The sequence below is a fragment of the Mangifera indica genome, chromosome 9 (assembly GCF_011075055.1).
Source record: "Mangifera indica cultivar Alphonso chromosome 9, CATAS_Mindica_2.1, whole genome shotgun sequence".
In the NCBI taxonomy this organism is placed as follows: Eukaryota; Viridiplantae; Streptophyta; class Magnoliopsida; order Sapindales; family Anacardiaceae; genus Mangifera; species Mangifera indica.
Window position 1 is genome coordinate 3,534,678 of NC_058145.1, and position 17,204 is coordinate 3,551,881.

Genomic DNA, 17,204 nt, shown 5'->3' on the forward strand with positions numbered 1-17,204 from the left:
ATATCTTTGTCCTCGTCTTTGTCTCCATAGAAAAAATTTCCTTCCCATCCCTTCCCTGTCTCCAATGGGGAAATCCCTTCTCTATCCTCATGGGAGAGGGGAAAAATCCCCTCATTGTACCTGCAAATAAAAATTTCATTTTTTCCCTATTTTTCAATAGATAAAATAATCATCATGTTTTTCCAAAATATTATTTGCTACTTTTTCACAAAATATTTACTTGTAACTTTAGATCAAATACAAAGTTTTCTTTAGAAAAAAAATGAATAATATTAACAAAATCTAACAATATGTAATAATCGATCCCCTTATTAGTAGTTTTTCATGTTGATATTTTCATTAATTTTTCATATAAATATAAAACAACATTTTAAAAACTAACCTATAATAATCAATTTTAAAAGCAAAATGAATTGTAATAAGAGAAAAATAAAATGTTATGGTAAACAAAACATAGAAAGAAAGAGATGATTTACATTTAGGGTTAATAAGATGAGTGACAATTTTGTAATAAAAACTATTAAGTGTGCGTTTTTTAGTGTATATATATATATATATATATATATATATATATATATATATATATTAGATTTAGGGAAATTTTGTAATAACTTTAAGTCCAAAGGACTTATTCCCACCCAAGTTTTGGTACGTTCCTAAAGTCACATCCATAAGATTTCAAAACCCCAAAATCTCATTCATTGACTAACTACTGTTATAATTTTCTGTTAGAGATAGGGGTAAAATTGTTATTTTACTAATAATATTACAAAAATAAAATTTATTATATTTTTCCCATAAGTTTTAAAAACTAATAGCTTCACCCTTGCTTAAAGTTTTTCTAATTTTGAAAAGTCACAATTTCCTTCCCAAACCTAAGGTTTTTTTTCACCCCTCTGACCACTACCTATAGTGCTGATGGGGCATGATAACCTCCCTTCTCCAAATCTCTTTGTCTCAACGAAGAGATGGAGAGATTTGGAGGGGGGAGATCTTCATGCACCGACCAATGTTTTAGGGTGGAGAAGGGAGGTCATGGAGGTCAGAGATGGTGGCGTGAAGGGAGAAGAAAAAAACCTTAGGTTTGAGGGAAAATGTGATTTTTCAAAATTATAAAATTTTAGGTAGAAGTGAAGTTGTTAGTTTTTAAAATTTATGAGAGAAAATATAATAAATTTTATATATTTTTAATATTATTAGTAAAATAACGATCTTACCACTACCTCTAACCATAATTGATCTATGAATGAGACTTTAGATTTTTCAAATTCCGTGGGTGTGACTTTAAGGGCACATCAAAACTTCAGTGGAATAGTCCTTTGGCCTAACTTTAAACTACTTAAAATATATTATATATTAGATTTAAGGGGTGAGACAGGGAAGAGAGAGAATACACATATCCGCATCTCCAATTATGGGGATACTTTTCCTTCTCGCTCCCCACCTTATTTCTATTGGGAAATTCCCTCCCCAATAGGATCAGGACGGGTCAAGGATCCTAAAATTGGATTGAAATTGTTAGTTCTATTAACAAAGTTTAATTTTTGGTGGAAAAATGATATTTATGTTAATTAAGGTGGAAAAGGTTCTTGAACCAAACTTTGGGTAGGGAAATGTAACTCTAAATATTTATTATGAAATAAAAATTAAAAATGTGAACTATATATCTAGTCTTAAGTATATGGCAAAAAGACTTGTTCCCACTCGAGGTATAGTAAAATCTCAAAGTCTTATCCTCTAACTTTTAAAACCCAAACATCTACTTATGAGATAATTTCATTAAAAATCTCAGTTTGGATTAGGGACAAAATCATCATTTAATAAAAAAAAATAATCAAAAAACTAAACTTTTATTACATTTCCCTCCTCTATTTGAAAATCTCATAATTTTTTCCCAAAATTTTCTTCAAAGTTTGAAAAGTGACAATTTCTCCCTAGGGTTTTTTTCTTTTTTCTTAGGAGATGATCCAGCGTTTTCTGCTATTAGTTGTCCTCCCTCTCACGTTAATTCTTTCTCTTGGGCTCTTTCCCTTTCCTCTCTAACCACGGATTGACAAAAATTGTCTGAAAATCCAGACAACTTTAGTTTGGAAATCCAAATGATTTTCATTTGGACAACGACGTCAAGACAAAGAGATCTTTTCATCTGGATGATGATGGATCTAGAAGATTTGTCTGGACGCCATTGTCTAGTCGTCTGAATTTTCAAATGAAAATCATCTAAAATCCATCCATGGTTGGAAAGGAAAGGGATAGAGACCGAGAGAGAGAGAGAGAGAGAGAGAGAGATAAGGGCAGAGGAAGGACAACCAATGACTGGAGATAATGGATTATTGTTGGAGAAAAGAGAAAAAAACTCTAAGGGAAAATTGTTATTTTTTAAATTTTGGATAGGAGAAATTGTAAGTTTTGAAATCAGAGAAAGAAAATGTGATAAAATTTTAATTTTTTAAATTTTTTTTAGTAAATAACAAATTTACCTTTTATTCTAATTAAGATTTTTAATAAAAATTATTTAATAAATGGCTATTTAAATTTAAAAAAATTTAATGATAGAATTTTCAGATTGCACTACATCTTGGTTGGAAATAATTTTTTGGCCCAGGTATATTAGAAAAATTGAGTTGACTAAAATGAGCTGGACTATCTGGCCAGAAGCTAAATTGCGAAAACTGAAAAAAAAAAACAGTTGATCTCTCGCAAGCAACTGACAGCAGATCCTGATTCTGTCAAGTAAAAAATTTTCTTCTTAATGTCGACCGTCAAACTTCTCTTTCTCTTCACATTCGTCTCTTCATTGGTAATAATTCGTTGCTCATCAAGCATAAATTTATCTCATTGTTTGGCTTTATTTATTTAATTTTCATTAATTCTATATTTTTATCGCATGATGTTGGTCTTATCATCCAGGTTTTGGGATTTGGAGATGGGAATTCAGGGAAGTACCCAGTTGTGGTGAGTACGTGGCCTTTTGTAGAAGCTGTGAGAGCTGCTTGGAGGGCCGTTGATGCTGGCTTTTCAGCCGTTGACGCCGTTGTTGAGGGTTGCTCTGCTTGTGAAGATTTGAGGTGTGATGGCACCGGTGGGTAACACTATTCTGTTCCTTTGAGAAAAAGAATTATGACATACGAACATTTCTAACACAATTTAATCCTCAAGGGAGCTCCGTGAGATTTTCCCGTAATTATTTTTCGTTCTTTGCTGCTACTTCAAAGGTTGTAAAGTAGTTGTTTTGAGTTACTGAATGCAAATGTAATGTAGTGAACTATGTAAATCGCCTTTGAAAAGAATTTAAGCATATAAATTATATCAAACGGAAGACATTAAGATTATGACACTTGATTATTTTGGCGAATTTTGGATTAGTATGGTTTTAGTACGTTAATGTGATTTTATTGATGATGAATTTTTTGTGAACAGTGGGTCCTGGTGGAAGTCCAGATGAGAATGGAGAAACTACAATTGATGCCCTGATAATGAATGGGGTAAAGCCTTTTACAAATTTGTTTTTTTCTTGTAGTGTGTTTGTTCCTTTACTATGATAGGTAGTCTATCATGTGTTTTGGCAAGGGCTTAATAGGTGACAATGGAGGTTGGAGCTGTAGCTGCCATGAGCTATGTGAAAGATGGCATTAGAGCTGCGAGATTAGTGATGGAACATACTAAGCACACTCTCCTTGTTGGGGAGAAGGCATCAGCGTTTGCTATTGCAATGGGTCTCCCAGGACCCTCAAACCTTGGCTCCACGGAGTCTCTTGAGAAGTGGAATAAATGGAAAGAGAATGGTTGCCAGCCTAATTTTTGGAAAAATGTTGTGCCTTTAAATGGTTGTGGTCCATATCATCCGAAGAGTGAAAAAGGTTTCAGTGAGGGGGGTTATTCTGAAGCCAATTTGATGGGAGTTATTGAACCAAGGTCATCTCATTTTGGTCTTCACAGCCATGACACTATTTCAATGGCTGTCATTGATAAAGTAAGTTCATTAGATATGCCTCTTGTATACATAATACGCATGCATGTATTCCTATTTCACTCAAAAAATTGCTTTGTTCATGTAGATGGGACATATTGCTGTTGGCACATCAACTAATGGAGCTACCTTTAAGATCCCTGGCAGGTAAGGTTACTAGAAAACCTCTTAATTGTGACTACAATTGCACCATATTGAGCGACAATAGTCTTAATCACTATCTTTCAGAATTCAAAATCTACTTATCTTGAAGTCTTTCTATACCTCGCTTTACAGCTGATGGTTTGGAGCCCTATTTGTTGCTTGTCAAATTTTTCTCTATAAGCAGCAGTAGAAATTGGATTTGATCATTTTGAACCAACTTCTATCTCTTTGTATAAGAATGATGATGGACGCAGAATCCTTTTGTCTGATGAAAAGGACAAGGGCGACTATTCCTTCATATTGGCAGTTGCAGATTGAGGAAAAGACCATGAAAGTATAGTTGCTAGGAGTCAGCAGCAGAGTTTTTGTCCACTTTTGGAGCAATATAGGTTTAGGCTGTTTTCTGGGAAAGCAAAGTTGAATGGAATACATTGCCACCTCTGAAGAAGTCAGATGCATTTATTGACATGAAACTTTGATTATTATTTTCCATTCTCCGTGTCATACATTTTTCCTTTTATGGTCATTTAGCAATTTCAGTTTTTTGTGGTTTATCTTGTATAAATGAACAAGAAAAGCCATCTAAAAGGAACATTAAGCTGTTCAAATCACTTAAAAATTTTAGAGATCGTGATACATAGTTTCTTTTCTTGACTACAGGGTGGGTGACGGTCCAATTGCTGGATCTTCATCATATGCCGATGATGAGATTGGTGCTTGCGGGGCAACTGGGGATGGTGACATCATGATGCGCTTCCTTCCCTGGTAATGTGTTACAATTTATAACAACTTACAAGTAAGCATTTTTAGGAATTGTTTAGGTCCTTCTTGATTAAGGACAACTAAGTTGTGGAATTAGACTTTTCTGATGCTCCAAACTAAAAGGCTTGCATTTTGGGTTTGAACTTCAAAATCAAAATTTGTTTATTTAATATTAGTAGACAGAACTATGACCAAATGACAGATTAAGTTGACATTTTGTGGTTGTGAGGCTTGCTACACTTAGCTAGGCTTATGGCTCAAGCTCTGTTCGATAAAGCTGACTTCACGCATCAAGTTTGGCAATCTGCTTGCTTTGTACCTCAATTCTATCATTCTTCTATAATCCTTACAGAAATAGAGGAATATAAATGTGATGAAATCTCATAATCTGGATTGCGTGCAAGACTAACCTATCTATTTGTGTGCTCTATCCACTTTAAGCCTATTATCTATCTTAGCAATTCCTGATTTTATTTTCCCTTGGTATTTCTCTCTTAAATAAGTCTGTAGCTGTTTATTATTCTTTCAGTTATCAAGTTGTAGAAAGCATGAGATTAGGAATGGAACCAAAGCTTGCTGCAAAGGATGCCATTTCTCGAATTGCAAGAAAATTTCCAGATTTTATTGGGGCAGTTGTTGCTGTAAATAAGAACGGAATACATGCTGGTGCTTGCCATGGATGGACATTTCAATATTCAGTGAGAACCATGGAAATGGACAACGTGGAGGTTTTCACTGTGTTACCCTGAATTATCCCTGTGTGTTTCAGAGTAAGCACTATACAATTTTGAACTGATTTTAGTACCCTACTAAAGATTTGTTGTGTTTTTCTGGTGACCTCTGAAGAAAACTGTGAGTACCCTTTCATACTTCTTGATAAACAAGAGGCATTGGATTGTATATTCTGCCCTCTACACATGCCTATTGTTGAATATCAGACATGGACTTGCCCATTGTTATCGGTATATATTTGGCATAAAATGGAAGACATTGTGTTCTAACATAGATTTCATGTCACTTGGAATGAAAAATCTGCACGCAAAGCATCTTGTTTTGGTCTAATTTATTTTGCTTTATATGCTATTGCAAAATTGTATATGTTGCATGATCAAAGACTTAAATAGTCATTTTCATTGAATAAGCTCGTTTTATACGATTATTATAATAATTCTAAATTGTAAATAATGAGTAAAGCAGTCTGTATGCTTTAAAAATTTTATAAACAAATTGGAAGGTGTTATTCCCTTTCAACAACATTGTTAATGTGCAGAGGTGAAATAATCGTGTTTTTAATTTTTTATATTTTGGTGGTTAATATTATAATACACTTTTTTATGGGTATGGGTGTAGGGCTGGATTTGACTTGAGCTTGTTCAAGTTCGGTTTGAATGAACCTGAAACGAGCTTAGTTCAAGTGAGCTCGACCTTTAGGGTGTTTGACTCGTCAAACTCGCGAGTTTAAAAATTTTAATATAAAACGACATCATTTTGATTAATATGTACTAAAGCGACGTTTTAATAATGAGTTAAGCTAAAAGCTCGAGTTTGAGTCAAACTCGAGCTCAGTTTTTTTTAAACGAGCTGAGCTCGAATTCTTTTGAAACGAGTTTAACGAGTCTAAGGTTGGTTTCATGTAAATCGAGTCGAGTTTGAGCTCGAATCCAACCGCATAGAGATGTATGTTCTACTAGCCCCAAATACAAAATATGACTTCTGTTTTCTTAAATCCAATTTCCCAAAGTTGTTGGAAGGTTGTGAATGTAAAAAATTTTGAGTTTGTGTGACTACGGTTGATTTTCACTTTAGATTATACTCAAGTAATTAATTAAAATGAGTCATTTAAAGGGGTGAGCACAAAATTGACCAATTCTTTGAGAGTTATACAAATATGAACAACACATTAGAGATAGATGAAATTACCCCGTACAAGGTTGGATTTGATTCAAGCTTGTTTGAGCTAAAAAATGAGTTTCATTTAAACGAGGTTAGCTTAAGTGAATTCGAATTTGAATATAAGAATTAAATATTTTTTAGTTTGAGTTTAAAGGGTGTTTGGTTTATCAAACATGTGAGTTAAAAAATTTTCGATATGAATCAATTAAAATGACATCGTTTTAATTAATATATATCAAAATAAATATTGTTTTGCTATTTTTTTGGCTCAATTATAGTTCGTAAAGGAGAGATATTGTTCTAGTGACTCATTAAACGTAAAGTATGTGAGCAGCTTAGACAATCTATCACATTTGATGAAGAGTGATGGCTCTAGACTCCACCTCCTACAATATTTAATGATCTTGAAGCTACATGCGTTATCTTAACAAAATGGAGATGCAGCCTCACACTATATTGTCTCTAAGCACCGTATGTCTCTGTTATAAGAACATCCTCACACTAAAGTGTACAAACCAACACAAAAGCATACCGAAGACACTTTTTTGGATAATAAAACACTCCTAATTTACTGCAATGAACATAATTTTTGCTTAAACAACCGCACCATCTAAAAATAGTTTGACTTGAGTTTGATTTGTGTTTGTCAGATTAAAATTAAGAGTGATTTAAATAAAAAAATTATTCAATTTCATTTCAATACGAATTTATAGTTCGAATAAGTGATTTGAATTTGTGACTTGATTCAGTTCGAATTCATGGTTTAAATTTGTAACTTGGATTCGTGGCTCGTGTTTGTTACGTATTGATAAAACGATATCGTTTTATCTAAATAATATACAAAATCACATATTCGATTTGAACCGAGCTACAAATTCGAATTACCAATTTTGAATTATGAATTCGAGCTTATTCAAACCAACTTGAACTATGAATTCAAACTACCAATTTGAGTTAAATCAAACCGAGCACCACCTATCTCGTGTTCGATTTGATTTAAAAAACGAACTAAATCCTTTAATTTAAATTCAATTCAAATTTGAATAAAATGAATTCGATATGAGTTAAACCAAATTGAGTTAAACTAACTTTCGAGACGGAGCTAATTGAGATCATATCCAACCCTTATATTAGCATATTTAAGCGAGACAATCAAAGTTTTTTTTTTTTTTCTTATAACAAAGGACTCTACTATTATTTATTGGATCGATAACCCTGAGGCACAGTAATTAGACTCACGATCATTATATTAGGTAAGTTAAAGTTTTATAAGCATGGTAAAGACTCGAATCTAGAATTTTACCTTAAAGACTCGAATCTAGACTTTTACCTTAGAAGTTTTAATGTTTTACTAGTTTTATTAATTTTTTGGGTTGAGACAATCACAATTTGTTTATAAGTATAGTTTTATAAGCAATATTATATGTATCCACTGTTAGTACATAATTAATGTATATAAAAATTATATCACTATATGATTAATTATTATTTTATTTTTAATTCAAAATTAATCAATTATATTATAACATATTAATTATATATATAAATTATATATAAAAAATGAGTGTATGTAATTTTATTTCCATTACGATTATGTCTTCTCAGGAAAAAGTTGAACAAAAAAATTTGGAAAGTTAAGAATGGAAAAGAATTATCGAGAGAAAGAACGGGTGACGAAAAACAGTCGTTCTGCCTTCTAGATATTTAAATTCATACTTCCATTAAAAAAAATGAGATGTTTGTGTTTTGGTTGTATCATAAGTTCTTTTCTTTTATTTTAAGAGTTAAACAGAAAATTCATCTTTTCAATAATTTTACCTGAAGATTTTTTTTTTCTGTACTGATGAAATGACTTTTTGAAAGTTTATCTTTGACGAAAACCTAATTGAAGTTTCAATTGGGCAAAGTTGAATTCACAGGATCATTTATCTTGAATTCCTGCTGATATTTCTTTCTTAAAGTTTGTATTCTTTCCCTTATTTTGATTATTTAAATCGATTTTTTTCGTTGATGGAGAGAAACGGAGATGATAACATCGTAGAAAAGGAATTAGCGGTTAATGAAGGTGATTGTGAAGCACCCATTTTGAATTCAAGCGTTTTCTTGGATAATTTTGGAGAAGTTCTTCTTACTCATGATTCAGATGGCTTGTCCTGGAAACCCCTTACTTCCTTTGATGATGTAACTTTTCTTCATTTTTCTTTTTTAAATATACATCTAATATACTTGTGTTCAATTAATACTGTTTTTTTCATTTTGTTTAGTATGAATGAGCTGGAGATCATTGAATTCTGTTGAATATCATTTGGATGCAACAGAGATAGCTTGTTGTTGAATAATTTTATAAGTTCTGATGCAATTTAGAGAGTTGAAGTTAGTAACCAATGTGGGAAATCTAGAAAGCACGTTTTTAGTTTGGACCTTGCTGTTTTCTCGAAATTCATATACAAGCTTTAGCTCAAGTTTTGAATTGTTGAAAATACATCTGTTCTTGGAAATTACGTTCTCTATAGTGGTCTAGTTGAAGTAGATCCGTTTTGTCTTTTCAGAATGTTCATTTTTTGTTCTTGACCATTTACCCGAGTAGCCTGCACCATTCTCCTTTTCTTTTGCGTATAAGAAGCATATTTGTATGTTAGTTTGGTGTAAATTCCAGGGATATTAAAATAAATTTTCCTACTATTTAGTACTGATGTTGATGAGTAGTTTAACTTTCAATATATGATGGCTCACTTGTATTTACTGGAACAGGATGGATCGTCATGTTTGAGAATTAAATTTGGTGCTAAGCTTCCAAATGAAATCAAATTCTCTGATGTCTACGCTGTTGAGTTAACTGACTACGGTTTAATTCATAAGGGGAATTGTCTGACTGCAGCAAATATTTTGATGAGACGTGAGTCTCCTGATTCTGAGGTTTGATCTCATTCAAATCTTTTTATGTGCTTTAATTCTTATATAGCTATTATATTTATGGATGGGATATTTTATATTCTGATTCAGATGTTTCGCTTTATGGTGCACGGTTTCCAAAAATCAGAAAGACAGCCTAATCTTTGGGTCTTGGCTGAATACACATTCGGTCACAGGGACCTGCCAATATGTGAGATGTGGGTGAATCGACTTAATGCTTCTTTGAATTTAGAAGAGGGAAGACCAAAGAATCTCCTGGTATATACTGATCTTGATTAAAGACCATTTCTTTTCCTTCTATATTCATCTTTACTTGAAGAAATCAATTGAAATCAGTATTAAAGTTGTCTCCAGATTTTTTTCTGATTGACAGGTTTTTGTTAATCCTATGAGTGGGAAGACTAAGGGCTGTAGAACCTGGGAAACTGTGGCTTCTATATTTGCACGTGCTAAAATTAAGACGAAGGTACTTGCAAAGCATACCTATGATATGCGGTAATTGTTTCTCAAGTCCTGGCATTACAATATTCTGTAACCATGCCTAGAAATTTACATTAACTATGTCAGTAATTCAGAATAAAGCTACTTTGTCTGTTGCTATCTTATGTGATGTAATGCATTCTGGCATCTTTATTTTGTCTAAGTCTCATTTTTGTGAGCTGAAGATTCTATCTTTGTCTGGGGAAGTGTTGTAATTTATGGTCCTCAATTTAAGATTTCAAATCATTTCAACCACTTTGAATATCTCTATAATATGTATACTCAGAATAGTCATTACAGGTGAAAGAGTTTACACTTGGATTATTGATTAACCTCATAGAGCTTAGACAGCAGATTGTGCACAGTGCAATAAATCTCAAATGTGTTGGGCCAATTAGATTTACCAACAATCCTAAATGAACACTTGGAATTTTTATAGGAAAAATTTGGGTATTGTATGGTACTTGCTTTTCAATTTGTGATTATAATATTTAATGGTACTATTGAACAGCACTATGAATGGCCATGGGCTAAACTTGGTATGACTAATGAAAGAAATACCAGAGCTTGCATGCCAGACAAAGATAAGCTGATATGCAGTCTTTATTGCTTAATTGACATTATGACATAGTATACTTTCTGTCAGAATCTGTTTAATTTTTCATTGGAATGAAGATTTCTCTAGTCATAAAGTTCGGTACTAAATGAATGTAATTGGGACAACTGAGCTGTGTCTCTAGATTAATTGTTTGACTTCTTCATCAGGTGGTTGTTACAGAGAGGGCTGGACATGCATTTGATGTGATGGCATCTACTACAAACAAGGAGCTTAACTCATATGATGGTGTTATAGCTGTTGTAAGTCATGAAATCGCTTCATGAACATATCTTGCATGCTTAATGTTATAGTAGTGGCATGGAATAAACTGTGGCCTGCTATTTTTGTGAGAAATAAGGGGAAAAAACCAGAAAGAAAATAAAGAAAGAAAGAAGGAAATAATGATGGCATATTGCTACAGTAGATGATGGAAATTCATGTATGAAAAATAGAGGAGATAGCAATTACATAATCCTAATTGAGGCCCATTCATTTTTATGCTCATTAAAATAGAGGAGATGGCAATCACATAATCCTCTATGAAAAATAGATGATCAATGTTGACAAACAGAATGTCTATGTTTAGTGATGGTATTGGTTTTGGTAGGTAGACTTCAGTGGAGCACAGGCTGAGTACCCATAATTAAAATTGCAAGAAGAAAAAAGTTAGTGACCTTTGTTTTAGCATTAGTTGACGGTAGAAACTTCATAATCAAAACTTTGTTAACAATTTCAACTGCTATATTTGTTTTCAACTACCTCTGATCAAGAGAGAATATCACAACCTTTTTAAAAAACAATTGTTACAACCCCTTTATAATAATGTTTTATGGGAAAAAAAATATTATTTCTGGTTATGTTACCACTCTAAAAAATAAATACTTGATATTAGGGTATGGTACTACGTTTAGATATTTGCTGAAATAACCTTATCTTAATGGATATTGTTGTTTGTATGAAGTTTTTCCTATACGAACCATTTGGTTGTGCATTACCCTCTGGCGGACTATGAAGTTTTAATTCTATAAAGCCCAAGTGGTCTGAGTCATGCTCAAGGGTTTCATTTTTCCTACTTCTTCTGCTTCATTTTTTTTTTTTTTCAATTCTGAGAAATTTTAATCTGTATCATTTTTAGTTCAAACTTTTTCTAAGTGATAAAGCAGCTGTTACCCTGTTTCTGGTATTGTGTTTTGGTTGTTCTCTGGTGATTATTTCCTCCTGTAAATGGGTTTCTATACATGTTTTGTTTTGTTGTTTATGTTTTATCTATTTCTCTAATTTGCTGAGTTCCAAAAATTTTTCTCAGTTCTATTTTCTAATTATTGTTTGTTTGCTTGTTGATTTGGTTCCAGGGTGGAGATGGTTTTTTCAATGAAATTCTTAATGGCTTTCTTTCTTCAAGACATAAAGCTCCTTATCCTCCGGCCCCATCAGACTTTGTTCATTCTGTTGGGAGTAATGATGATTCCCTAGCTCAAAAGCCTGATGAAAAAGTTGCTGAGGCTTCTGATCAAAATGATGGTCAGTATAGTTCACAAGATAATGGGTTAGGACCATCAAATTTCCGTATGTACTGTAAGATTTAAAGTTTTATTTTTTTGTTGGCGTGGGTGTTTATCTGATATATTGCTAGGTCTATCTAAAATAGAGGAACTGCAATTGGTTCTTCAAACACATTTAGTTATCCCATCTCTTTTACTAATTAAATTATTTTAGTTCATATGGTGTTTGTATGTTGTAGCTTTTTACCTTCTCTTTTGTTATTTTTTTTTTCCAATTATCTCTTTATGTATACAATTAATTTTTTATTGGTTTATCTCTGAACAGTTCAAGATTCTGAGTTTCCGTACCCCCATGAATGGCTTAGGTTTGGAATCATTCCTGCCGGTTCAACTGATGCCATCGTGATGTGGTATTTTCTTTCTTCATTTGGTTCTTTTTGGGGCATGACTTTTTTTTATTCTATGGTCTGTTGACTGTGTGAACATATATATTTTCTCGTTTAATTTGTTTTAATGAAATTAAAATAAAATTCATCTGGTTTTATTTCATAGATTTGGCCTTCCATCAATACATATTATTGTGGTTCATCATGTTTATATCATTTGCTGGCCAGTACCAAGGTGCATTTGTTATCACGGCCATGCTTGCTGAAAATGAATTTTTCAAATTACTCTATCTTTTTCATATTCAGCATGTTCTATCAATTTCAGTGGCATCCAATGGATCTTGGGTGTATATTGAGACTAACCATCCATGGAACCATGTTGTAATAAACTTTTCCACTATTTCATCCCACAATATTTCCTGGTTCTCATGAATGATGCATTGTATTCCTCTATTTGCAGCACTACTGGAGCTCGAGATGCTGTAACATCTGCACTGCACATTGTCCTGGGAAAAAGGGTGTATCTTGATATAGCTCAAATTGTGAGTTGGAAAGCAACAGCTGCATCAAAGGTTGAACCTTGTGTACGATATGCGGCTTCTTTTGCTGGGTAGTGTTTTATCGTTATTGATGCCTAATTTTATGAGTAGATTTTGTACAAGCATTTTGGCATTTTGTTTCATTTTATATGGCATTATGCTTAATTTATGGCCAGTATGCTGCTGTTAGGCTTACCAATAGCCAATAACTCCTACGATGGCGGTTTTGGTATATGTTAACCTTTAATTTGCTTACATGTATGCTTGAATAAAATGATTTTTGGCAGAAAAGGTAAAAGAAAGAAGAAAATAACTTTCTAATTTATGTGTGCTCCAAAATATTTTTTGAGATTCTGTGAAGTGCATTTTGTCATGCATAACACTCATCTTTTCAGTCTTGCACTTTTCCATGTTTCTAATGGAAAAATTATTCCTGTGGTCAAGCTTTATCATATTTTTCTAATTCAATTATACGAAGCAACTGCGCTGTCTCTTATTAATAGATTACTATGTCCAGTACTTGAGTCTGACCATGAAGTTTGATTTCATTACTTGTATGTATATTATTTAATTAAGAGTGATTATCAGAAACCTCCCCTGAGGTTTCATATTTTCCTAAAAATGTGCCCTAACAGATTAAAAATCTCCAAATAACTGTCCTAAGGTATCAGTTAATCTCAACTACCTCCCTTGAAGGCTGTTTTGTAACATAAAGATGTTAAATTGGAAGGGCTAAAACATAATTTGTGGCTTTATACACTTCTGATTTTTAGAAACCTAAATATATATTTTTTTCTCCTCTCTTTCTTTTTCTTCTTTCTCCACATTATTTATTTCTCCATTATTCTTCTCCATCTTTTTCTTCTTTCTCCACATTATTTATTTCTCCATTATTCTTCTCCATCTTTTTCTTCTTCTTCTTCCTCTTCCTCCTTTGTTTCTTTCTCTTTCTTCTTATTCTCTTACTTTTACACTTTTTCCCCTTCTTCTCCCCCTCATCCTCCATCTTGTTTAAGTCTGCATGGTCAGTGGGTGAATCTTGCCATCACTGCTCACATCTGGTGGTTGGCCAACACCACCAAGCTTCGGTTTTTTTCACATTCATTAGTATACTATCAATTTTTTTCTTAAGAAATTAGATTAGGAGAGTTTGGAGTTGAAGAGATTGTGGGACTGAATAAATTTTATCACTTTGGGGATTGTTGACTTTTAAAATTTCAAATTAAATTATACCATTAGACGACGACCTTCAGGGGAGATAATTGAGATTAAACAATACCTCAGGGGAGGTATTTGGGAGTTTCTGATACATTAAGGAGGTTTTTTTGGAAAATCTGAAACCTAAAGGGAGGTGTTTGAGAATCACTCTTTAATTACATTTTTGAAATCATCTTTCTTTGGTGTTGTCTCTGTTGTTGAACTACATTTGCAAGCACTTAGCGTGATTCCCACCCTGAAGCTTAATCTTTCTACTTGTACTGCAAACTCTGTTTTCTCTTCTCCATCTTTGTAATTATTAATGCCGTCCTTTTCCTCCTTTAATGTGAAAATCTTTTAAACTCATATCTTGAAATTAAATTCAAGGATAGATAATATGCTTTTCCTCTTCTGAACTCATGTGCTTCATGTTTTATCAGATATGGATTTTATGGAGATGTTATTACTGAGAGTGAAAAGTATCGCTGGATGGGCCCAAAGCGATATGATTTTGCTGGAACAAAAGTGTTTTTGAGACACAGGTGAGCTCCAAGTAGGTTAATATTTCTCAATGAGTCACCACAACTAAAGAACCAGCTCTTTTTAGGTTATGTGTTTTTAGGCTTTCATTTAAATAGTTAACAATTTTGCTAAGCTATCAAGATCTCTTATCTTTTTTCCTTTTAGGTCATATGAAGCAGAAATAGCTTACCTTGAAGTTGAATCAGGAAGGACAAATGCAGCTCCTGATAGAGGTTGTTGTCGACTTGGAATTTTACAGACATCAGGAAGTCCAAATAAATCTGATAGAGTGATTTGTCGAACAAATTGCAACATTTGCAAAATAAAGTCAAGTTGTTCAACTCCTTACTCTTGTCCTGAAGAGGCAAGGTGGTTGCGATCCAGAGGACGATTTCTTAGTGTCGGCGCTGCCGTAATTTCTAACCGAAATGAGAAAGCACCTGATGGTTTGGTGGTTGATGCACACCTTGCAGATGGCCTATTGCATCTCATATTGATTAAAGACTGCCCTCATGTGTTGTATTTATGGTAACATAAAGCCTCTCTCTTTATATCTTTAGTTTGAACTTTATTATAAAAAATTTTGATTCTCTTGGAATGCCATTATCATTTTCCTTTCTTTTCTTTTATATCAGTTTCTCTCTAGATATGTCATTGTAATCTGCTATCGACTCTTAATTTCTTGTCAGTTATCTCAACATTATCATGAATTACACCTACAGGCACTTGATCGAGCTTACGAGGAAAGGTGGAAACCCCCTTAACTTCAAGTTTGTGGAACATTACAAGGTACTTCTCTTAAGCTCTTTCATGGCTTTTGTTCTTCTAGAATATCCATCATTTAATTCCTATATTTTCTACAGACTCCGGCTTTCACATTTACTTCCTCTGGAAATGAAAGTGTCTGGAATTTAGACGGTGAGCTCTTTCGAGCACACCAACTCTCTGCCCAAGTATTCCAAGGCCTTATTAGCTTATTTGCATCTGGTCCCGAAGTTTAGCGGAAGACCATCTGCAGTTCTGCGAAGAATCTCAAATACACCTGTGTGCAATACTCAGCTGATTCAATTGATATAATTTTTTAACATATGCAGGCAGAGGGCTTCTTAAAAATGGCCTTTAAGTGGTCCTGAGTTTTAGCCACTCTATGTCATTTGTTGCTAGAAGGGGTTAAGACTTAAGATTGCTCTAGGATTAACCTGCTCAAGTCAATTTCCCAAATAGACTTTATTTTCAATTTGGGAAATAGCCGTTAATCCCAACTTTTGGGTTTGTTAATGTACAAGCAATTGCTATTTTGTATGGTATTTGCCTATACAAATTTTCAATTCAATCTAAACTAAGCTTAAACGCAGTTCAGTTCAATTTTGAAGGCTAATTCAAGCCAGAATTGATTCAATTTAACTGCATTGATTCAGCTAGATGAACGAGTGAAGCTCATACAATTACTTAAACAGTATAAGAAATTTATAGTACTTAATAGGATAAATGACATCTTGTTTACAAATGAGTTTGGAATTTAAGAATTAGATGAAGTTCGATTGGCCGAAATAATAAATTCGATTAAAAGGCAACAGAAGAAATTAGGTGGATACCCACCATTTCAATCACTCGGTGAATGGGTCTTTTCGGTGCTTGGAGTTGGCCTGTGACTTTATAATGAATTGACAGGATGAAATTCCAAGAGTGGAGATGATTTCCATAAATTTAAAACATTCATTCACAGTTGGTTTTGAAGTGGGTCAGATTATGTAAAGACTGGCATTGCCAATGGTTCTCACTAGATATGTAAGAAATACCCACCATTTTATCATTGGAATGCTCTATGCTCCATCCTTGTTTTATAAGGGTAGATCTTAGTACATATCTTAAATAGAAGATAGATATAATTTTCTCGTTGAAGTAGAGGATAATAATGTTGTGGTTACTATCTCGTATCTACCAATAAAAAAGATAGAATGCAATTCATGATCTTTGAATACTGGATTTGACACGTGTTAATGTTTGATTTTACCGAGTTTGAATATTAATCAGAGTTTCGGATCAATTTTCAGTCAAGAATTTGCACAAGAATCATATAATAAACCATACACAAGTCAACACACCAATATTTACTTGGTTCGGGTTCAAAAGATTAGAACCCTACATCCAAGGTAGAGGAATCCTCTAGCAAATCCACTAATTTGTAAGTAAAATAGTACAACTTACAGATTCAGAAGCCGATCTAGCATTACAGACATAAACAGAAACGAATCCAACCTTTCGACTCGAATCCTTCCTAAACCCGAGCACCACAGC

At 33.2% G+C, this 17,204-nt stretch overlaps 2 protein-coding genes across 5 annotated transcripts; both read left to right on the top strand.

The window, feature by feature from the left end:
* Nucleotides 1-2,647: 2,647 nt before the first annotated feature.
* LOC123224777 (probable isoaspartyl peptidase/L-asparaginase 3) lies at nt 2,648-5,935 on the top strand. Of its 2 annotated transcripts, XM_044648489.1 has the most exons (7): nt 2,648-2,800; nt 2,911-3,082; nt 3,421-3,485; nt 3,581-3,973; nt 4,059-4,117; nt 4,775-4,879; nt 5,406-5,935. In XM_044648489.1, exons 1-7 carry the CDS (start codon nt 2,753-2,755, stop codon nt 5,623-5,625), a joined length of 1,062 nt encoding a protein of 353 aa, XP_044504424.1. In that variant the 5' UTR covers nt 2,648-2,752; the 3' UTR covers nt 5,626-5,935. The 2 variants fall into 2 exon arrangements, with proteins under 2 accessions (XP_044504424.1, XP_044504425.1); XM_044648490.1 differs by lacking the exon at nt 2,648-2,800 and having other exon boundaries at nt 3,018-3,082; nt 3,571-3,973.
* A 2,431-nt stretch (nt 5,936-8,366) lies between these two features.
* Nucleotides 8,367-16,271, top strand: LOC123226461 (ceramide kinase-like). Of its 3 annotated transcripts, none has more exons than XM_044650980.1 (12): nt 8,367-8,950; nt 9,521-9,685; nt 9,773-9,940; nt 10,056-10,148; nt 10,928-11,020; nt 12,113-12,326; nt 12,588-12,672; nt 13,109-13,258; nt 14,825-14,926; nt 15,072-15,434; nt 15,629-15,695; nt 15,770-16,271. In XM_044650980.1, exons 1-12 carry the CDS (start codon nt 8,780-8,782, stop codon nt 15,905-15,907), a joined length of 1,809 nt encoding a protein of 602 aa, XP_044506915.1. In that variant the 5' UTR covers nt 8,367-8,779; the 3' UTR covers nt 15,908-16,271. The 3 variants fall into 3 exon arrangements, with proteins under 3 accessions (XP_044506915.1, XP_044506916.1, XP_044506917.1); XM_044650981.1 differs by having other exon boundaries at nt 8,368-8,950; nt 12,113-12,281; XM_044650982.1 differs by lacking the exon at nt 8,367-8,950 and having other exon boundaries at nt 9,524-9,665.
* Nucleotides 16,272-17,204: the final 933 nt, after the last annotated feature.

What these genes read in the sequence shown, in the direction of transcription:
- LOC123224777 (XM_044648489.1), top strand. Translation starts at nt 2,753, where the DNA reads ATGTCGACCGTCAAACTTCTCTTTCTCTTCACATTCGTCTCTTCATTG. An exon ending in TTTGAGGTGTGATGGCACCG is followed by an intron (nt 3,083 to 3,420) that starts GTGGGTAACACT and finishes TTTTGTGAACAG; the next exon opens with TGGGTCCTGGTGGAAGTCCA. An exon ending in CAATGGCTGTCATTGATAAA is followed by an intron (nt 3,974 to 4,058) that starts GTAAGTTCATTA and finishes TTGTTCATGTAG; the next exon opens with ATGGGACATATTGCTGTTGG.
- LOC123226461 (XM_044650980.1), top strand. Translation starts at nt 8,780, where the DNA reads ATGGAGAGAAACGGAGATGATAACATCGTAGAAAAGGAATTAGCGGTT. An exon ending in CCCTTACTTCCTTTGATGAT is followed by an intron (nt 8,951 to 9,520) that starts GTAACTTTTCTT and finishes TTACTGGAACAG; the next exon opens with GATGGATCGTCATGTTTGAG. An exon ending in GTGAGTCTCCTGATTCTGAG is followed by an intron (nt 9,686 to 9,772) that starts GTTTGATCTCAT and finishes ATTCTGATTCAG; the next exon opens with ATGTTTCGCTTTATGGTGCA.